General features: G+C 37.4%; 1 protein-coding gene across 1 annotated transcript in view; it reads right to left on the bottom strand.

Moving 5' to 3' along the window:
- The window catches only part of LOC149807482 (uncharacterized), a 49,182-nt gene that overhangs the window by 11,155 nt on the left and 15,530 nt on the right, over positions 1 to 22,497 (bottom strand). The window contains exons 4-10 of the mRNA XM_089956858.1: positions 20,395 to 22,270; positions 17,099 to 19,095; positions 14,695 to 14,797; positions 10,327 to 10,449; positions 4,799 to 9,044; positions 3,817 to 4,017; positions 3,184 to 3,440 (exon numbers count right to left, since the gene is read on the bottom strand). Of these exons, the coding sequence (XP_089812984.1) occupies positions 3,184 to 3,440; positions 3,817 to 4,017; positions 4,799 to 9,044; positions 10,327 to 10,449; positions 14,695 to 14,797; positions 17,099 to 19,095; positions 20,395 to 22,270 (8,803 nt within the window). The remainder of the gene's footprint in view (positions 1 to 3,183; positions 3,441 to 3,816; positions 4,018 to 4,798; positions 9,045 to 10,326; positions 10,450 to 14,694; positions 14,798 to 17,098; positions 19,096 to 20,394; positions 22,271 to 22,497) is intronic.

The raw sequence follows: 22,497 nt of genomic DNA, 5'->3' as shown, positions 1-22,497 counted from the left end.
ATTTTTAGTACGCTGTTATACGTGCATGCGTATTAATAAGTTAAACAAGGCATTTACTCGTAAACAGGCGTCCCCTCGCCAACAGGAGTCACCTCCTCAACAGGAGTCCTCTCGCCAAAAGGCGCACATTTGGAGTAGTCCACAATATATACACTGGCAATAAGAAAACACAAAACTCACCTGAGCATGAACACTGAGTCAAAATGGCCTACTTTTTGTCTATTTTAGTTAAATCTAGTCAAGGTACGCGTTTCGGAACTGAATGCAAAAACAGCTGTATTGGTTCAATCAAAGTGACTTTGACTATTGACCTTTTGTCCCCAGAATCGATATGCTGCTTTCTTATCCAACGTGCAAATCAGCCACAAACTTTGGAAAGGTGCATGTTCGAAAATTAAATTTTTGTGCAGTAAGCATTTATCTTCTGTCAGGTACAGCGACCTTGATCTTTGGCCTTTCATGGCTACACTCTATGGGATTCTTTCTTAGCAAGCATCCACAAAGTGAGATCTAGATTTGTGGTGTAGAGCTAATGTTACTGTGCGGAAACTAAAGTCTTCTTTAAGTTGCATTTACTTTGACCTTTGACCTTTCGACTCCGAAATCGACAGACTTCTTTCTTACTTCAAGTGCAACGTATCCGCAAAGTCTAGCGAAGGTACGTATTTAGAAATGACGTTATTCTGCGGAAAGGGAAAGTTTATCGACTTTCATAGCATAATACCCTCTGCCAAAAGGTGGTTGCTTAAAAAGCAAATGCTTTTCTCTTTTAATGACGATATGAAGTTGATGAAGAATGATTTTGGCTAGAAATCCCATTAAAGAGAAAATAAGATGGTTTTAAATTTCTGTATTTTTGCCGACAATATGGGAAAAGAATATCACAAGGCCACAAAACGAACGTAAGAAAGGACATTTATGATTGAACAATCTAAGACAACAACTGAAATTCATTACAAACCTGCAGAAATTAACTTATGTGCTCTGTATTTAATTTGATTTGCATTTTTGAGACTAATAACACAATTATTGGTACTGTTAGGTAAGAAAACAACGAATGTTTGTACAAGCTAAATAATAAAATGAAATATCAAATTTAAATGTGGTACCAACACGTATCAGATTGAAATTTTAATTGTGATATGATGTGCCAGCAATAATACGAGTTGTTGAAATGAGAACATGCTTTATCTAATGGGTCTTAAATGTCGGTAGCTATGAACGACTTGATGAAATAAACCAGCAACTGAAGGAACTATGAGATGTGATAGAAAAGTAAAACCAATTAACAGTAAAATGAACACAGAAGGAAAAGAAGCAGGAAATCAGGAAAGATAAATAAAGAAGACGATAATGGAAAATAAAACAATAAAAGAATAAGGTATACATTATAAGTCCATGAAAGTGCTTTGCATAAAGGATATATTTCAAACATTGCATTTCACTCGTTTATCTTAAAAGATTCAAGCACCATCTCTGGTGAGACGGTATTGATTGACTAGCAAGCTTTAACGTTATCCAGCAATACTACAACGTTTACATGATCTCTTCTTTTAATTTGTAGGTGACGATGACAAAACACAGAGAACGCGCACCAAAAACGTTCCTTATCTGTAACAAAAATTCAATATGACATGAGCACTGGGTGGATAAACAGTATCATCTAATTTATACCAATTTTACCCTTAACATGCCATAATATTTTCTACTACTCTGTACAAAATACGCAGTCATACTGGCGTGGTAATGCTATGACGAATGAGTTCTCGCTTAAAGAACGCTGTATATTTGGTGTGCAAATAAGTCTGATAGTCCTGTCGATATATCCCCAGCAGTCAACTAATGACGCTGCATGATCTTATATTACTGCTGCAGATTTAGTCAACTAAATAATTTACACTCATTAAATAGCACAGTTCCGATTTAGACCGACTAAAGCAGGGTGAGAATTCCTACAACAATCTTTCTCGTTAAGCAAACGTAATATGTGCAGTCTTTAAGTACCTATCGCTGTTGTTCGATTTTGTCTGATGTCTTTGTCTAGAAGACCGAGAACGCGTAGCAATTCATGGTAATTATTGTCAAAGATAAACATAGGTCTGCATGCTTATCTTTGGAAGATTCCAGAATCGATTTCATGTTAAATATTGCTGATTGCTCTATCATGTTATCATATTAGAAGTTTATGTTCATCGTCCGTTAAAACCACCACAAGTCTGTTCATTGGCCTTTTTGATGGAGAGTCTACGCCACAATTACATATTACGTAATTGCTCAGAGCTTCGGTAATGCTATACAGGTACACGTATAAACACGTACAAGTCAGAGTGCTTAACGTTTCAACCGAGTGCAATTGCAAAAGTTCATCAAACATGAAACCTGGGTCACACTGACCCAGCTTTTGATAAATATGATTTACTTTCTTTAAGTGTGTCCACAAACCAATTGTTATGAATATATTTAAAAACAAAGTGCAAGATACTGAGGTGCAAAGAACGATCAGCTGAAAATACTAAATTCAATCAAGCGTGAAAATTAGGTCACAGTTACGAAGTTTTTACGTGGCTGAGTTACCCTCTCCGAGAAGCATTTCTTCATGGGTTTAAATGAAAAGGGTCCAAGATATTGACGGCGAAATGAAAGAGTACGCAAAAGAACAAAAGAACACACGAACGAATAGCAAGAATAGCTATATTCCCTCACAACTTTGTTGATGAACAAAAGAAACAAAAACTGTCCGTGTGGCACATGTAAATATAAAAAGCACGCCCTTTATTAACCCGAAGGTTGGCAAAGTATAGCAGAGAGTACGCACGCGCTTGGTCTACCTAAAATGATAGAATTAGACAAACCAAACTTTCAAAGCGATGACATAACACAGAGCATGTTTAATTACCTATTTGGGATTCAAAGTGGACTTGCTTTTGAAACACCAGGTCTTGGAGCGTAATAAACATTATGTTAACCTGCATCACCGGAGTTAGAAAACGATCTTGCTGGTCGATGTAGATGGATACCATTGTTAACAAAATCATTGTGGAACTGCAAATAATACGCGATAAGACCGTGTTTGGTAGGATTAGAATGAGCGCTGCAATGGTATAGGCAACGATTTCAACTGTTGGAGATAAATATACGGACAGACGGACGGACATGACAAATATATATCCATATACTCCTTACCTGACGATAATTTCGGTATTCTGTGACATTAGAGACAGAGCTAGATTGGCAGTTTCTGGACTGAACATCTTCCTGATGTACTCCAGCATGTCTTGACAATGATGAATGACATCCTGGAGTCCCCCCAAGGCATTATTAAACTCGTCCCCACAGAGGGCGCCAAGGATTTGTCTAAAACTGCTACTGATACGGCGGCTCTCTATCGAACGCCAGTCAACTCGCAGGCAAACTTGTCTTCCATTTATCATAGCCTTGAGCTGAATAAAGAAACATTCGCAAATTCGCAAGTTAATCTTTAAATACAAAGTTTGTAGTACTCGTATATCGAATTAAATTTCATAAGTTTTAGAATATTCACAACGTTCCTCGGGTTTCTTGACACACAATATATGAATACACCTTACAACAGTTAGGGAGAAATAATACATCCAAATATTTAAAAATAGGAACATTCTTAAAGCAAAGGAAATTCAATATTCATTATTTCTGTCTAGTTGTTGATACATATGTTTACACATGAAAATAGAGATATATGAAATAAGGACAAAGGCATAAACAAAAGCCATTACACACACACACACACACACACACACACACACACACGCAGTGCAAATGGAGACTTAGGTAATGTACCTGTTCTTCAAGATTTGGAAGAATCTCTGACTGAACTCTTGCACGAATCTGAGATTCTATTGTTCTGTTCTTGGGACCTTCGTCATACTGTATCACAACGGCTTCTTCCACGGTTTTCAAAATGACGGCTTCTGTCAAGGATCCATCAACTTCAATCGTGGTCTTCGCCTGCTCCCCATATGATTCGGTCAGGCATTTGACCTGAATGATTACAAATACAAGTATGGAACTGACATGGTATATTAAACATTGTACAGAAATGATGATAAGGATTAATCTCATACTGAAAATAACCACAGTCAATCACAGTAAAATTTATCGAATATTCATGCTAAACAAATTAATAAACATGTAATCATTTTCCTTGTTAGCTAGAAATCTTCAATTATTTTTAAAGAAAAAAAAACGATGAAAGACGGACCGTTTCCTGCATTAGTTTTGATAACGGTCAAAATGTTTTGCATTTCTCAGGTTATTATACCAGTCTTTCTTCAATCATAGTCGTACACGAGGAAAATTTGTGGTTTTTCGACAGGTTTACGATTGATTCTCCAGTAAATAGAGTTTGCAGCAAAGAAAATATATTCAGCTATTTTTCGCTTAAACTAATTATTTATGAAACTACTTCCGATAACAATCTCGCACAAATTACCATGAACGTTTAATTTGGATAATATTTATAATTCATGAAGTGGAAAATGTAATCTAGCAATGTTGAGGCTAGCAACGAAATGAGATGCAATTTTAATTATGTCATCTAATGATGCATGCTTATTCCCGGAATCTTGAATTTGCTTTGCACACTTTCTACTCATTTTCATGGGACGGAGGTAGTTATTGGAGTACTAGTCAAAGGACGACGGCGTACAGATGTATTTCGTTAAGAAAAGACCACAATCCTAAATTTTGGGTTTTAGTAATTCGCATATATTGCTGAATGGGTTCTAGAGGCAAGTGGGTAGAAAATTGTAAGAAAACTTACCTTCAATGATGTCGAGTCCGTGAGTTTGCTATCAGAACATCTCATCAAGGAAGACAAGCGCCCGTATATCAGCGAAGACGCTAAGAAAGCTCTCAACCACACTTCATTCTTGGACATGAGCTGCTTCTGCTTCCTGAATGATTCGACATCCATACTCAGCTTTTTGCCTTGTAAATCTTTTGGAACCATATCCGTTAAATTTGCTTTCTTCTCCATTTCCTCCAGAAGCGGGTTTTCGATTGTAGATATGATCCATACATCTGCAAATGACATTCGTGAGCCTTCTTCCACAATCGATTCCTGCCATATATCGTCGCCTGGATGAGAAAGGCCAGTACACCACATAATCTTTGGTGGCAAAATGTTTCTCAGATGTTCAAAGTGCTGATATTTTGGTGTATCACCGGTCTTTCGAATTTCACTGTCAATATATCGGCCAACATTGAGAAACCCAAAGGCATAAGCAGATTCTGACAAAGACTCGTCATAACGATCATTACCTTCATGTCTGCCAGGTGCCTTCCAGAAATCTTGCACAGATTTCAAGAAGGCTACTTTTCCTGTTGATGCCAGGATATGGACGATCGATATAGGTATTGATTCGTCTTCGTCTAGCATTTTATTGACAAGGAAATCGGAGACAGCCTTCTCCTGATCCTGGCGTTTATAAGGAGTTGTTGAGGCATTACATCCCAAAGCTGTAACTACACTTCTTGCCAAAGTATCACTAGCTGCTGAAAAGCTAAATAACCACTGTATTTGTTCGGTGTTGTAGTAAAATCTCGATGCTCTGTTGGAAGAAACCGAAGTAAAGCGCCGGTCTAATTCCGTCAACAAACTAACATTCTCACCTCTTATATTCTTTTCAAAAATGTGCCCTGCCTGATACACCTTGGACCAGCCAACACATCGATCAAGTATACATTCCGTACAATAGAACGATGCATCGTTTTTATGACTTGTGTGATTTTTGTCCGTGGCTTCCCCTTCTCCGCACATGGTATGTAGAATATCGTGAAGTCCGAGGGCTGCTGCACACGCTATTGGCGTAAGGCCACGTAAATCTGACGAGTGTCTTAAATCTTGAGCAAATCCTTCCGCCATAAGAATGGAAACTATTTCCACATTCTCTGATTTAATAGCAAAGTGAAGTATATTTTCCCCTGTAATATTTGACTTCCACTGTCTTGCCTTTTCAGAAGAATGTGATAGCAATGCTCTTATGCATTCGATGCGTCGGTACTTGATGGCAGTGGCAAGTGGTGTGATAAGCTTGTATTCCATATTCAAGACTATGTCAACATCCGTTGTTTCCTCCAATGCATTCAAAATCACCTTCAGCGATTTAATGCAACCATGTTTGGCAACTAGATGGAGAATTTCAGCACCATTTGGGAATTTAATGAGATATGTACTGAGTTCGTCCTTGCATATGCTAAGATAGACGGACGCTGCCTGATCATCGCCTGCGCGTAACAAGTTCTCCAGTGATAGGTGCCTACCATAAAAACGTGGAGACCGACTTGATAGACTTTGTTCGATTTTCATCTTGGTATTTTCTTCCATAAGAAGACTAAACCAGCCGTTGGCCTCCAAGACATCGTCTTTTAAATCTGCCGATTTCTTAGACGAACTTGCTTTAAAAATATCTGTTGTTTCCCTTCGCCCCATTTGTCTGGCATAATCTAGAGGGGACATGTTAAAATTATCCGGAATATCTACAGTCCTTGGCTCTTTGTCTGTGATAGCTTTGGCAAGTTTCGACAATCCAAATAGTCCAGCATAGTGAAGTACGCTTATCCCATTGCTGTCAGAAAACCGCGGGTCAATATGTGCGGACTCTACTAGCCGTAAACAAAAGGTTTCATGACATCTCTTTGCACCGTCTAAGAGAACGGAGGAAAGTTCGGCATCCTTTGGAATTCCGATACCTGAAGATTTCAACAATTCTAGCAATATATCCAACATCTTCACGTTCCCATTCTCTCCAACGAATTTAATACATTTCAAAATATCTCCAGTTTCTACTGACAGGTTTTTATCCAGTAAAATCCTTAACACAAGGCGTAAACAGCTGTCGTCGTTTCCCTTTGACGCATAGTGGAGAATAGAAAGTTCCTGAGAAAATTTCTCCCCTATTAAACTTTTTCCCAGCAAAGCGTTCTTTATCTTCGGTATCAACTGTACCCCATTCTGGTGCAATTTCTTCACAACTTCTGTATGACCAGAAAGGCAGGCGATGAAAAGAATGTATGTCCATTTTACTTCCTCTTCTTCATCGATTTTCGATCGATCCATTTTCTGGAAGATGGCGTTAAAAAACTCTTCGTGACCTTCCCGTGCAGCAGCACAGCATACATACGTCCAAGTGTTGGTGAGTTCGGACTCGTATTTGAATACATCATTTGCAATACGAGTCAAGTCAAACCAGCAACCTTTATCAGCTGCCAATTGTAAAACCTGGAGATTAAAAACTGCGGGTAATTTATCCAAGGTCATCGTCAGTCTTCCTGTATCGCCGAGCCACTGTTGGTTTTTAGCAATGCCGATGATTACGACTATGTCCATAAAAGACAGTTCCCCGATAAATGGGACCAACTTTTTGCGATTCTTTTCGCTTTTTGTTGCATGCTCCAACAATTTATGAAAGATCCATTGATCACCAATCACTGCCATGCAATATATGGATGCTGACTTGACTGTAGTAATCATCAATTTATCCATGAAAAATTCTATAAACTCTTTCAGCGATCCTTCATCCATGTTTTTTCTCGTATTTAGGGCAGGATACCAATCTAAACCTGTAACAAGTCTTTCTACGTCGTCAAGAAAGGTGACAATGTCCTTCACAAAATCACCGCCATCTCCTAGGCCGGAGAGAATGTATTTAACCTTTGCTTTGGCACCTTTGAAATTTTTGAGCTGTTTTTCGAGTTCTGGAATTTGTATTGGCGTTTCCCCAAACTCTTTATATGGTTCATAGATCAGCTGCATCGTCCTCAAAAGGCTCTTCTCTGCAATTGTGCGCAAATGACGCTGATCTAGCAAAGACCGTATCGCAATGTCAAGGCACAACTTTCCCAATCGAATATTCATCAGCTGTTCGTCAAATAACATTCGGAAAAGCTCATTGTCATTTGCAGAAACCGCATACACATACACAGGATACCCTGATCTATCAAGCGTCTTTGCCATCAGAGGATTTACTTTCAAAATCTGCTGAACTAAGGGCACATTTCTGTGCCCGGCTGCAATGTGCAAAATCGTGCAACCGACGTTTTTTGCTTCATTCATGAATGGGATCCACATTCTTACTTTCATTTCTTCTTTAGAAACCTCCTGTGTGCGACGTTTCAATGTCATAGGTCCAATAGCATTGCCGTGTAGTCCACTAAGAACTGTTTGAGGTTGTCTTGGAGTACAGTAAGATTTCAAATCGAAGATTGGAGGGTTGGAATTTTCATTTACATGATTTTTAAATTTTCTTTTCCTGCCAGCAACTTTCTCGATGCTGAGAGTTTCTATGGGAGTTATATTCTGTGTATCTTCGAATGTTCTTTTCACATCAAGACCTGGAACAGGTAGTGATCCCGTATTTGCATTGTACAAAATCAGAAAGTTTGCTATGTTCCAATGTCCGTTAACAATTGCGTACCAAAGGGGTGTCCGCTGATGCTCATCTTTTACGTTTACAAAAGACTCTTGTGCAAGATATCTGGCATTATGAAGATCATTTCCCACCTTCTTATTCTGTTCCTCAACTTGATCAGTAGCATCTTCGTCGTCGTCGTCGCTGTCATCATCATCTTCCTCTTCTCTGTTACGACTTTTCCCTTTCGATCCGGTCCCTTTTCCAATAGAAATTTCATCGTACTTTCCCTTCTTTTTGCTTATCTCAGAACCATCCTCTCCTTTTTGTTTCTGAAGTTGACAAACCAGGCTTTTCATCATTGAAAACCACCCCTTTTTGGCCAATATATGGAGAACTGTCTCTTGTCTGCTGCGACCTTCGTTCTTTGAGATTTGAAGGAAGAACTTAACCTGAAGAACGTTGTAATTCTCAATAGTTTCATTAAACGTTTCACTAAGCTTTTGTAACACATTGTTGTTTTCACGAAGACTTGCCCCGTGGAAAGCTTCACCGAGACATTCTGGATTTATTATCAACTTTACTTCTGATACGTAAGACACCAACTTGCTGCAGATTGCTTCCGTTGAAAACTGGAAAACTATCCTTGAGAGATTCCTGCAGAGAATAATAATCATCACGTAAACAATTGTTGCTAGTGTTGTTTTTTCCTCGATATCATTATGTAAACATACGTCATGTGTCAGATTACAAGTTCAAATGTGGCAATCCTCATTAAAGAAATAAAACAATGTAAGGACATATATTCAAACAATGAAGTCAGAATGTTTATAATTTCAATAGAACATTAGGAAAGAAATTATTTCTGATTGAAGAGATTTCTTCCACATTTCACATGTTTGTTAAGAATGGTACATACATTTTTGCTGTCTTCACCGAATCAAAAATCAATTTTATATATATAAAATATCATGGTCGGTAACAATGTTAAGTAAAGCATAATAATAATGACTTAGATCAACTGTAAACAAATATAAATATCTGCTTGCTGGTTTGTTATTTCGCTTAGTCCATTTCCCACTCGTGTCAATTTACTCGACGGTGATTTAACGACTGCTCATCGGTGTTTGATAAACTTAATACGTGAAGTTTGTAAGGCTTTACTTTCGTCACCTAAAGAAAATTTCGTGTTTAAATCATAAGTGTCTTTAATTCAAAAATGGAAATAGAAACTCAAGAAACAATTAAGTTATCAATTTCCATAGAGAACTGTGAATAGCTGCTTCAGCTGTAGGACTACATTGTGTAGCCGACACACTTTGCAGGGATTAACGAGTTCACCCAACCATCAATACACCGATTTTTGTTGTCAATCTTAATTCCTTTGGAAACGCTAGTACGTGTCTTTGTATCTTTATGTGGTATAAATAAAATATATGCACAGTATGTACACTGTATATTTGATATTCCATTCGTTGTATAAAGATTGCAGTAATAGAAAACTCTATAAGCCTCGTTTGCTTTATACAAAAATTGATATGTACTGTCCGTAAGATCACAGCGGGATAAAAGTTTTCAAACTATGTGCTTGGGTATGGACGTCTTGCTCAAAAGACTTCAATAGCATAGGGCTGGAATGTAATGATTAAATTATGTATTATTCATTGATGCATATAAACATTGAATTACAACAATTACAATACTTTATACATGCAGTACATTCTGATTAATAATGGACGTTATAATTCCGTTGGCATCTTTCTTTCGCAGACGTTTAACCGCCATTAATACGTTAACATTCCTTATGGCAAATGCGATAGACGAACATGGACGAAAACAAAAGATGATTAGGACCACTACGCAAGATCATAGCTGCAGCTCGCTGGCATTTCTTCGTGATCACAAGATGAAATAGGAAACAAAACTTTATTTTTCAAACCTATCTGAGAACACTGAATCCATTGATATGCCACGCTGTAGCAGACATTCCAAAATATCCCAACGCTTGTGCTTCACTGCCAAGATCAAGTGTTGTTCACTAGGCCCACTTTCCTTTCCTTCCCTGCAATTTAAAATGTATTTAATATTTGACGTCAATAAAACTGTTCACCAGCTTCGTTGACATCAGCAAAACTTATACATATTTTCAAATACAAATGCAGTAACCTTTTTATTTTATGTTCATTTTCTAATTCTGCCTAAGGCTGAATAATATAATTCTTTTTTTTTTTTTTTTTTGGGGGGGGTCTTCCTATGGCTTAATTATATAAACAAAACTACACTACAAAAAACAAAGTAACCGAATGTATACTGTATTCCAAACTAAATACACAAGCACAGATTCATCATTATACAACAACAACATTATTAATGCGCACATAAATCCGCCCAGACAGATCTGAACTTAATCGCGCGCTAGACATAACTTTCGAAAGAAAATGGCGTTTTGTGTCATGTTGTGAATGAGTGCGCATTGAAACAACTTTTCCATTTGATCTGAAATGAATAAACTTTGTTATTTTATCAATTATAGGAAATTTTGTGATTATGGACTGTATGTATCTGTGCCAATTCTACATTAAGTACATCTGATTTCAGCAGGAACGAGCAGTGTGTTGACATCTGCAAGTATGCTTTTGTTCTGTTATTGAATGTTTGAAACCATAATGTGGGGAAAATATGGAGTTATTCAATAGTAATTATCAAAACGACGCTATGGAATATGATGTTTATTTCATTTTGAGTGTAGTAAGGAGGATGTAATTGCACTTGGAATATAGTCGAAATTACAGTACAATTTCGAAATGTATAATCCAGCTTAAGAACCCATGACATGGCTTATGTAATTCGGATTTGCAGAACTAAGCTAGTACATTTTGAAGAAATTCATGATGTAAAACTGTGAGTATATTTTTGCCATTCTTATCACCAGCTAAAGAAGACGATTTATGCCTTGTCACTTGCATGTTATCGGTAGGGACCCTACAATTTTATGAAATCTGGCGTCTATCGCTAGCCTAAATCCGAAACACTGTATCAAGAAAGTTAACGCAGAATGTGGCTAAGCAGCTGGTATCTAGCAGTCCATGAAACAACTGCTTTACTTCAATCAGAAACAAATTTAATCAACCAAAACGTAAAGCGCCTACTACGTGAGTGTACATGATTTATTTACAAAGTAGTTCCTAATACACTATTGGGCACACGTGAGTGCAATATGAAATACACGTGACTGCAATATAGTAAAATACTGCACGATTCTGACAATGTAAAGTTAACGGATAAAACAAATGAACATATAATAATAAATATTTCCTATTGAGAAACGCATGAGTTTTCAAAGTTTCCTTGAGTAGTCACCTTGTTATTATTTTTCACGCTGTCGGGATCGCTGTTATTTTCTTTAATAACATTTGCAAAATCACAAGGGCCATAAATTACCCTTTTACACTTACTTCTACTACCATTACTACTACTACTACTAGTTTAAAACAATAATATTACTATCTTATTAGACAACACACAGATTTGAAGAGGGACAACGTGCCCTTTCCGCCTGTATATAAATTACATGTAGATTACTTATATTATTTATACTAATATTTAACAAAATAGTAACCACATCGACTAGAAGATTATTCGTGAGTTTTCCGGCTGCTCTGTAACTTTTACGTGTCAGCTTCTGAAGTGCCTCAAAACTTATAATAGCATCAGTTTATCCCTCAGTGCAATAACCCTTATTATATGCTCTTTTTTTTTTTCTTCTCCGTTACCTTTACATTGTCCGAATTGCGCAGTATTTTAGAATATTGCATTCACGCGTGCTTCATATTGAACTCACGTGTGCCCAATAGTGTATTAGAAACTACTTTGTACAACTGAATTTTATTCAGGACATTAATTTTTTGGATTTGTGTCTTAGTTCGCAATACCGTAAGTTCTTTTTCTTCATTTTTCACTTTGTATTCTAGGGAAATAAATTATTTGGTAAATTTTACAAAGTTTGTTGTGGCCCACTCATTTATGTTACATATTTTAAGAGCATAGACCCGTAACACACCATAGTAGTGTAGTATATATTGAGCTTGACATAAATGAAACTTGTGCACCTTTAAGTCAATTTGCCTTCGGCAGATGAAATAACGGTCATTCACAGCATCACTGAATATGTACAGACGGCCAGTTTTGGCGATTTGAACAAGATACAAGTATGGTCACGTGAGCAGTCTTGAATGATTAGTGATACGTGTACTTACATATGACGAAAAATTAGAACAAGAAAGACTGGATACTGGGAAAGAGGCACATAAAGGAATTATATGACCATCGTGAAAAAGAAAATTAATCTAATAAAAATCGAAAAGTCTGCGGTCATAATATAAATCAGACTATTTTCCCTCGTGTCATGCCAGTGTTAATGTGGTGTGAGTGATTCGAAGGGTATTGAGAGTGAAAACTCCACAGCACAGCGCGCTCGATTTCTCCATCAATACCCACCTATTCGTCTAAACACCCTACAATATCTCCGATATTGTACACTCGCGCATATAGTCTAACTGATGAATATTGTCCGTTACAAATTACGTGTACGTCACACTATCTACTGCTGCTAATAATCAGAAGAATCACTTGGCGGCAGACTTCAAAGTGTACATACACTAGACGTCTTCAGCTCCGCATATATTTGTATAGCTCGATGTTGAATATCGTGTCATGCAAGACAAACTCGCAAATTCGATGCAAGGATTAGATTTCAACTACAGGTAACTGACGCAAGCTTAATGCAACAAACAAAAAACCAGCCTCATGGAAAACAATAATTCCAAGTGAGCCAAGTTCCTCAGACTGCTTCTATGAACCGATCTGACAACAGAACTTGTACATCAGAGTATCAATATAAAAAGGTTAAAAAACATTGAAAACACTCCACAGCTGATTCTCGACCTCTGGCTTATATTTCCGTCCAGGAAGGAATTCAGCTATAAACTATGCCTCACAAAATTCCTGATGTATATTTCTGTTCATCAGTTCCATCGGTACAGGAGTTACAGGCATCAAGACGTAAGAATTGCGCGAATGTTTTTCTCAAATCACCTACAAACTGCCGATACTTATAGATGCCACTATACGAAACATTCCTTCATCAGTCTGACTAAGCAACTAGAGATTAAGGTCCGTTTCTACATACCCATCACTCGAATCAACTCTCCGAATCATGCCCCATGGACAAATTACATACATGCTGCAAACTGAACTCAACAGTAAATGGTATTATTGCACACGTTTTTTTTTTATTTTGTAACAACTTTGCAGTCAGTTATGTTTCGCCGCAAACTTGTGTGTGCTGCAAAGACGCTCTTCTTTCAAGAGTCCAGATTCAGAACAGGACAAAGCAATAACCTGATAAACCTTTGTCATTTGGTATGATTTACTGTTTTCCTTCAGTCTATTTTTATGTTCCAGCTGAAATATAAGTTGCTGTGTTGGTAATGGTGAGCTAGTTACAGATACTTATGATCGACAGATTAAGCAGATGTCGGAAGTTGTCCTGAAACTATATATATATATATATATATATATATATATATATATATATATATATATATATATATATATATATATATATATATATATATATATATATATATATATATATATATTCAAACAATTACGTATGAAATTTGAAAATATATTCAAAACAATACCGTATATTCTATGTGATTTGTAAAGAACTTTATTTTGTTTAGGGATATATTTATCAATTATGCAACTCGTCAGGTCCTTACAAACTACGTTATCTCCGTTTATATTCAATCTTTGCCAATAAAGTGTCATTATAAGTTTACCTTAATCACAGCAAAAGAGCAGCCTTTTTAGAGTGATCTTGCAATTAAAGTTTTAAGTTTGTGGTCTGTAAATCAGCAGATTTTATAAAGTTTTCCAAAAGTACCACAATAAATTTAAACTAATTTAAACTAAAAATTTGGGCCTATCTGATAAAGTTATGTAGCTGTTTGGTTTCTATTTCTATTTATTTTGTTCTGATAACTACCTTTGTAGCTTTTATATATATATATATATATATATATATATATATATATATATATATATATATATATATATATATATATATATATATATATATATATATCACTTTTTGCCTTCTAATTTTGTTATTACAAGGACGTTTCATATTCATCTGATTATTTAATATGACAAAAGATTTACAAAAATGAGGAAAGTCACTGAAAAAGCTTTTTCCATTGTCTAAAATAAACGTCTGCGTCAACAGGGTATTGTCACTTACCATGTTTCTTTTATTAAACGTTCTGCCACTTGTCGTCTCGCCTTCTCTTCATTGGGGTCTGCTTTTGGAAATCCACAAATGATATCTGACCAAGATTTAATACCTAAAATAAATACCGTGAAAATAATGAACAAAAGCGGATATAACATTGGAAAAATATATTCATTGTTTCCGTTTCTTGATGGTTATGTTATGATATCATATATATATATATATATATATATATATATATATATATATATATATATATATATATATATATATATATATATATTATTTCATCCATTGTCTCACCAATCGTACGCTGATGACGCCCAAATATACAAATATAGCCACCCAACTGAAGTTGATGCTACCATCCAAGGTGTAGAGAGGTGCATTTCTGATGTGAAATCATGGATAACATGTAACAAGCTGCAGATGAATGATGATAAAACTGAGGCCATTCTGATCACAACACAAAGATTTTCTCATTCACATCCTTTACCTCAAACAATAAATATCAGCAACGTCAACATTAAATTCACACAATCAGTACGAAACCCAGGTGTTACTCTGGACAGTACTCGCACATTGCACCAACATGTCATGAACATATGCAAGGCTGCATATCTTGAGCTGAGACGCATCAGCTCAATTCGCAAATATATTTCAGTTGATGCCACTAAAACACTTGTGTGGTCATTAGTACTTTCAAGACTGGACTATTGTAACTCAATTATGTCTGGTTCATCTCAATATCTACTCCAGAACCTTTAAAAAATTCAAAACACAGCTGATCGGATCATACTTAGAATACCACGATCAGAGCACACCTCCCCGCTGCTCTGTACCCTTCACTGGCTACCCATTCGATCCTGAATCAAACACAAAATTTGTTCTCTGTGCTACGTTTCACTGTCGGACTCTAGTCCAACATACCTATCCGATCTCACCCATGTGTACACACCAGCAAGATACTTACGTGTTACGCTCCATTTATTATTTCATCTGAGAAACAGTTTCTAATATTTAAATCTCAACAACATCTCATATAACCAATCCATTGTCAATTGTCATAAATTTACCACAAAAAAGAGGGAGTTTATTGAGATCGTTTCATTTAACTCGCTTCTCCTTAAAGCATCGATGCATGGAAACGAATTTTCTTCCAAAATGATGAATCGTGTTCACAAGAGAATCAAAAGTAGAAAAACACGAGGCACTGTCACGTTTGAGTCCGATATTTGGTTTTCATTGTTTTTCACGTTTGTAAGATATCGTAAGGCAATAAAAATTATTTTTGATGATTCTCTAGGTCTCTTTTATAGTTCGAGACACTGACATTAACACGCCATGGGATTCAGCTCAGTGTCCTAAAAAAGGCGAGTAGCATCCTGTCCACTCCAAATAAATATGTTTGTGTGATTTAAAACAAAGTCTGATAGTGTACAAATATTAAAACTGAATTATTTCAATAGTGCAAAGCTGACAGATATGATATCATCTAACTTTAAGTACTTACTCGTATTTTATTATGTATCTGATATAATCACATGTGTATGACTTTGGACCTTGGCGTTTAATTAGGCTAATGGTCTTTGAACTATATTGTGTGTTGTAAATTCCACAGTTATTTAGCTATGACAGCCAATGTGAAATAGATATACAGGTGTTAGACTGTCTAAATTCACAAGCGGTCATCATCACTGGTTCATGTATTATACATGTTCATAGAAGTAGCCTTCGCTTTGGCGTGAACCTAAATAGACGGATCAAACAAGTCCTATTAAAGGCATAGCCTGGTTCACTATTTACAACACACATGATAACAGTCTGTTCTGATTCTTAAGCACGGGAACTGAAGTGTGCAGTCTAACGTTAGCTCTACAGATAGTATGCACTTCTGAGAGAGTGACAGGGGTAAGGTGAAGGTATTTGCAGTTGAAACATGCTCATCTGAGAGATTGTTTGCATATTTCATCGCTGCTTTCATGTACTGTAGCTGAAATTTCTTTTGATATTGTACTTGTGGAGATTGTACATTATCGAAGCACGCAGCCATACAAAAAGGCTGCTCTCATGTGCTCGAAAAACAGCCTGAATTAGTCTAAGGTCCATTACCTTTGGTATTTAAAACAGGGAAAACGACTTTTCCCAGATTAAACAACAAACAATCTCTTTATAAATAGCCAGAATAACCAATGAAGACATCCTTGGAAATTGTTTTTCTTTTAAATTCTAACGTATGCAATATACCAAACTGTAGAGCACCGGCATATGCATGTCCAGTCAACCTATTATCAGAGGAATGTTCATTCTTCAGAAGTTTTGTAAGGATATGGACAGACAAACAGACAACAGACAAACGCACATAATTAAATACGCACGGTTAAAATAGGATTATTGTTATTATTTATGATACCTTGATATTTATGTCCAACAATGCAGGCATGTAATGTATGACTATCTGGTACTGCTCCGTATTTCAGCAGCAATTTTACCGTCTTGTAATGGCCGCACGCAGATGCCACATCCAGCGCAGTCAGTCCAATCATCTCTGATTTCTCAAAACCTGTAGACTCGTCAGAGGGAGGATATTCAGTCCCAGTTTCGATATCAAGAATTTTCTCCGTACTTTCTGCATCGTTTGTCATTTCTGGTTTATCTTCTTCATCATTCCTTTCTCCTGCATCCTTCGTGTCGGATTCATGAAAATCTTCTAGCTTTGTTCTTTCGTTAATGTTGAGCGGCAATGGGGACTGCAACATTTCCTGAAGCAACTCGACATCACTGGAACAGCAAACCAGATGCAACAAAGTCAAGTTGGGATGAGACAGAAATGGCGAAGACTGCGAGTGTCGCAAAGAAAAACTGTTCCTCAAGTAAGAGAAGGCTTTTGTTGAAGCACTCACATTGCGTTTGGGAAGTTTGAGGAAAGGGAACAAAGACGGAGCTGATATAAGCAGGCGTATCAAAGCGTCTGAATGTAAGAAGGCAGACAATGGAAGGAGAAGTTTTTCCAAGTAATTCAAGTGTTCAGATGAAGAGAGTATTTCCTCCAAGTCATCCAAGCTACCCCGAACTATTATGTCAGCATGATAAACCTGAGAAATAGTCATGCGTGGCAAATACGAATTATAGTCCCATGTTGCAGACACCGGCTCCTTTACACCAGTTGTCTGGAGTGATCTTGCTCCTTGTCGAAGAAACTGAACAACCAGCTGGAAAGGTACGTCAGTCTTAAAAAGTCTCAAAAATATTTCGAATAGATATGGTCTCTTCTCTTGAATATCGCTCCTTTCTCCTCGGGGCGAATATCGCTCGCACTGTACACTGCATTCGACTGAAGTGAAGCAGCATTTCCAGAACAAGTCACCTTGTTCCTGCATCAGCACATCCAACACCTCCCATGAAGAATTATCGACAGCCGCTTTCACCGACTGACAGGTGAGATGATATTGATGTGGATATCGATATTCTGTCTCAACACCGTTTATGGGGCCTCTGGACGCGGTATCTTTCTCGTCAACATTTACAAGCCCATGGTACAAACCATTCTTTATTAGGTACACTGCAATCTTTTCCAAGTCTTTCTTTGCCTCAACACTTCTTGTTTTCATTTTGTATGGATGCTTTTTTTGAAGCAGGTGATATAATGGACCAAACTTGCCTGAAAATGAATCTAATTTCAGCATATCGGGAAATTCTTCGCACAGTAGTTTAATCAATGGCAATGAAACATTACCGGAGGCACACGCATCGTCGAGATTAAATGCTTTATATACAGTATCCTTACTCTGCTTCGACTCGTGAAAGTGTTTCAACAGAATCTCCAACAAGTTCAAGTTTCCGTTTTCTAGTGCAACACATAGAGCCTGGCTGGGGCTTGATGCATTATGATCTAGTATACACTTCGCAATCTGGATTTTGTTTAGTTTTGTGGCTAATGCGAGTGGCGACAAGTTGCGGAGGTCCATCAATTTATATCCTTCTTCAGACACTTCTGCATCTAAGGGAAATATTGTATTGTTGCTAAGCAACAAATCCACGCATTTCAACCGACTTGTCTCTTCCTTTCCCCAAAGACTGACATTAATTGCCCTTGACACCAAATCTCTTGCGCGACGATCTCCTTTAATGCATTCCAAAGCAATGGTGAGAATCTTGGGACTTAAAAGATCTACAGATAACTCCAAAAGCGTCCGGCCGATGTCATCTCGCTCAAAGGTCATTTGGGGAAACATACGCACCAGCTTCTTTAGGAGGTGATTCGATTTGATGCGTGCAGCCAGATGTAAGGCAGTAGACCCGTCAGACCATGTTGCGGTATGATGAAATTGGAACGGCTGCATATCAGTAGACGTATCCATCTGTTCCTCTCTTGAACAACGGTGTCCTGATTTAACGTATACACCCATACTGAAAAAACAATGCATGTAAGTATAGCTAACTCCAAAGTACTGATATCAGAACTACTATTATAGTAACAAGGGAAGTAACTTCAGACAACAGCACATGCGCGTTAATTTCTTAAATTTCTTCCACCATTCGAAAAATATAGCACAATATTCCGAGACAGTAGGTCGGAATTATAAAACGGTTGAGGTTTTCAAACCAAATCTGGTTATTTCCTGGGTTATTTTTTGAAAGCTGCTGTGCCCAACTATATCGGATAAGATATACACACACACACACACTTGCGTAATAATGCTACCAGGCACTGTATAATATATAGTTTACAATATATATTTTCTTTCAGTAAGGAGCAAAAAGTGCGATAATATTTTCCTGAAATTAAAGTGTATTTTTTTCTGTCACCTACATGACTGTGTGTCAAATTCGTGAAAACTGTAACATCTAAGAAAAATACACAAGCATGCGAGGAATTTTAAAATAATCCAATGTATGAAAGAGTAAGCGAGCACATGTAGTCCAAGTTAATGCATATATATATATATATATATATATATATATATATATATATATATATATATATATATATATATATATATATATATATATATTGTTTTACAAGTGTAGAAAAGCAACGCTGAAAAGTTAATTTTGTTCAAAATTGAAATCCTAGGCTCGAGTCTTCTCGTAGAGCAAGAATGTACATCCAGATTGGAAATGGTTTCTCTCATAAAGCAATTCTGACTCTTATTAAAATTAATTTAGCTGATTCAGTTACTGATAATTAGACTTACTTTTCACTTTTCTTTTTAACTTTGACTGCTTGTATATCTACTTGTGTCATTCTTATGTTTTGGTCATCACCAGACTGTCAGTGCTTTTATAGCTTTTATAACACCTATTCAGAATTATAAGGATTCATGTTTTGACGCATTGTCTAAAATTCTGACGATTCAAATTGTTGCATTTTCACGCCCACTGTGCTCTTTGAAAATATTGTTACCGCATATTGTTTAAGATGTGTCTGTCATTACTTTATTTCGGTATTAATTAATTATGTAGCTTTATATGATCGAAATATGTATGTTATTGTTGTTGTTGTTGTACGGTTTAACGCCATTTTTCAGCACACGATAGGCTATACATGGCGGCCAGTATTAATGGTGGAGGAAGAACCCGGGAAAACCCCAGAAAGAACCATCGACCCACGAGGAAATACGCCTGTAAGCTTATGCAATACAGATACTTCTCATCTGGTTATCCTAATAGTTCCACATGACAGCTCATCTTTATCCCAATAATTACCTCATGCGTGGTCTGTAGCCTTTTCCACATTTAGAACAAAGGAAAACAGAACGTGTCAGCTTTGTCGGTCGTTTGATCTGTAATTGTTTCTTCCGGTCATTCCACGAACAAACGTCTCTTTTATATGCAAATGGCACAGATATGGTTCCATCTGAGTTTTTTTCTCCTTCGAACACGTACTTTCCACTTGAGGATATTTTGTACCATAACATTACTTTTTCCCCATCGAATTGTGGATTGGCGATTTGTATTTTCTCCTCACTGGGTTTCCTAGCAAAAGATGAATATCGCTCAATAAGAAGGTCTGCCTGTCCTTCCGTCATGTTGATCGCGTAATGAAGAATATTACAACCATATCTATCAACAGCATGGATATTCAAATTCCCTAAATCGCTCGAAACAAGGTGTTCCAGTACCTTATGACGTTTGTAGTACGCAGCAGTCATGAAAGGTGTGCGACCACATACATCCTGTATGTCTGCTTTGACTTTCGAGTAACCTAGTAACAACATGACAACATCGACTTGCCCTGCCATACAGGCATAATGCAGAGGTGTGGATCGACGCCAGTCTACGATGTTGGGATCTGCATCACTGTCCATTAATATTTTAGCGATTTTTGTGTGACCCATTTGAGACGCTTCGTGTAGTGGTGTTCTAGACATCAAATCTTGAAAGTTGACATCAACACCCAATTTACATATTCTGGAAACGACAGTCTCTCGACCCTCTCGTGCATACTGAAGTAAATACATGCCCAGAACACTTTTATCGAAACCCAGCAGAGGCAAACAATATTTCCAAGACTTGTCAAAATTCCTTTCTAATGCTTTCATGATGTAAAAAATCGTGTCCTCTTCAAATATCATTGTTGAAGCAAGTAAACAAGCTTTCTTAGCGCACTGATAATTCTTACCACGGAGTGCAAGGACAACAGCTTCGTTTATATCTTCGTCATCGAATTTTGCAGAATACAGACATTTTAGCAAGTTTTGGTGACCAAACTGACAAGCATAATGGAAGGGGAGAAAACCCACGCTATCTCTATCCATCAAGGCATATCCCTTTTCTATAATAGTTTCTGCTGTTTCTGTGTCGCCGAGAATAGCCGCGAGGTGTAATGGGGACCTACCAAGCTCAAGAAGAAAATTAGCTGGCTCGATTTTTTTAGAGAATCTCCTTGCTTCCTTTATATTGTTAGTTCTCATAGCAGCGCAAGCAAAGTGAAGACATGCCAAATCTCCCACACAATCTTCGCGGCGCACTGCAGACATGATTTTACTCAGCTCGCGTTCCTTTAGCCTGACAAGTAGCTCGAAACAACTATTTCCCAGGTCGTCCTGTGTAAGAAGATCAGGATCCAGTTGAAGCAGGTAGACCACGACATCCATCTGCTTCCTATACAAGGCGCAGTGTAGGGGCGTCTTGCCGTTAACATCCTTCTGGTATATGATTTCTTTCCCCAGGGAGGACACAAGCGTTTCGCACATGGCGAGTGTTATGCACATGGCAGAATGTCTGTTGGCTTCAGTGTTGTAACGAGGGTTAGCCAGTCGTCGCTTACTTAGATTTTCTGCTGCATCGTCTTCTCTTTTCGTCTTCCAGAGAGCCACCTGGTTTCCCCTGCCTGCATTGTGGTGAGGAGTATTTGCAAGTCGTTTGTCCCTCAAATTTTCTGCTGCGTTGTCCTCTCTTTTCATGTTATACAGAGCGGCCTGGATTCCATTGGCTGCAGTGTAGTGAAGTGGATTTGCGAGTCGTTGGTCCCTCAAATTTTCTACTGTATAGTCCTCTCTTTTCATCTGGTGGAGGGCCGCCTCAAGTTCACTCTTCTCCGCACATGCTGCATGCATGTGCATTGTGGTGGTCCTCGTGTCTGCAAAAAGGCAACACTGCAATAGGTACTGTAAAAGGCGATGTCAAAGTATATCATGTAAATGCAATATAAAAATAGGTCCTGAAAAAGGCAGTATCAAGGATGATACTGTAAAAAGCAACATCAAATTAGGTCCTGCAAAAGGCAATACAAAAGTAGGTTCTGCAAAAGGTGACATCAAATTAGGTTCCGATGTACATTAGTGAATTTATGTTACATCAATTCTT

Source organism: Sinohyriopsis cumingii, chromosome 1 (genome assembly GCF_028554795.1).
Source record: "Sinohyriopsis cumingii isolate HCF-2022 chromosome 1, ASM2855479v2, whole genome shotgun sequence".
Classification (NCBI taxonomy): Eukaryota; Metazoa; Mollusca; class Bivalvia; order Unionida; family Unionidae; genus Sinohyriopsis; species Sinohyriopsis cumingii.
Note: the sequence above shows the minus strand (reverse complement) of the source record. Positions and strands in the feature narration are given on the sequence as shown.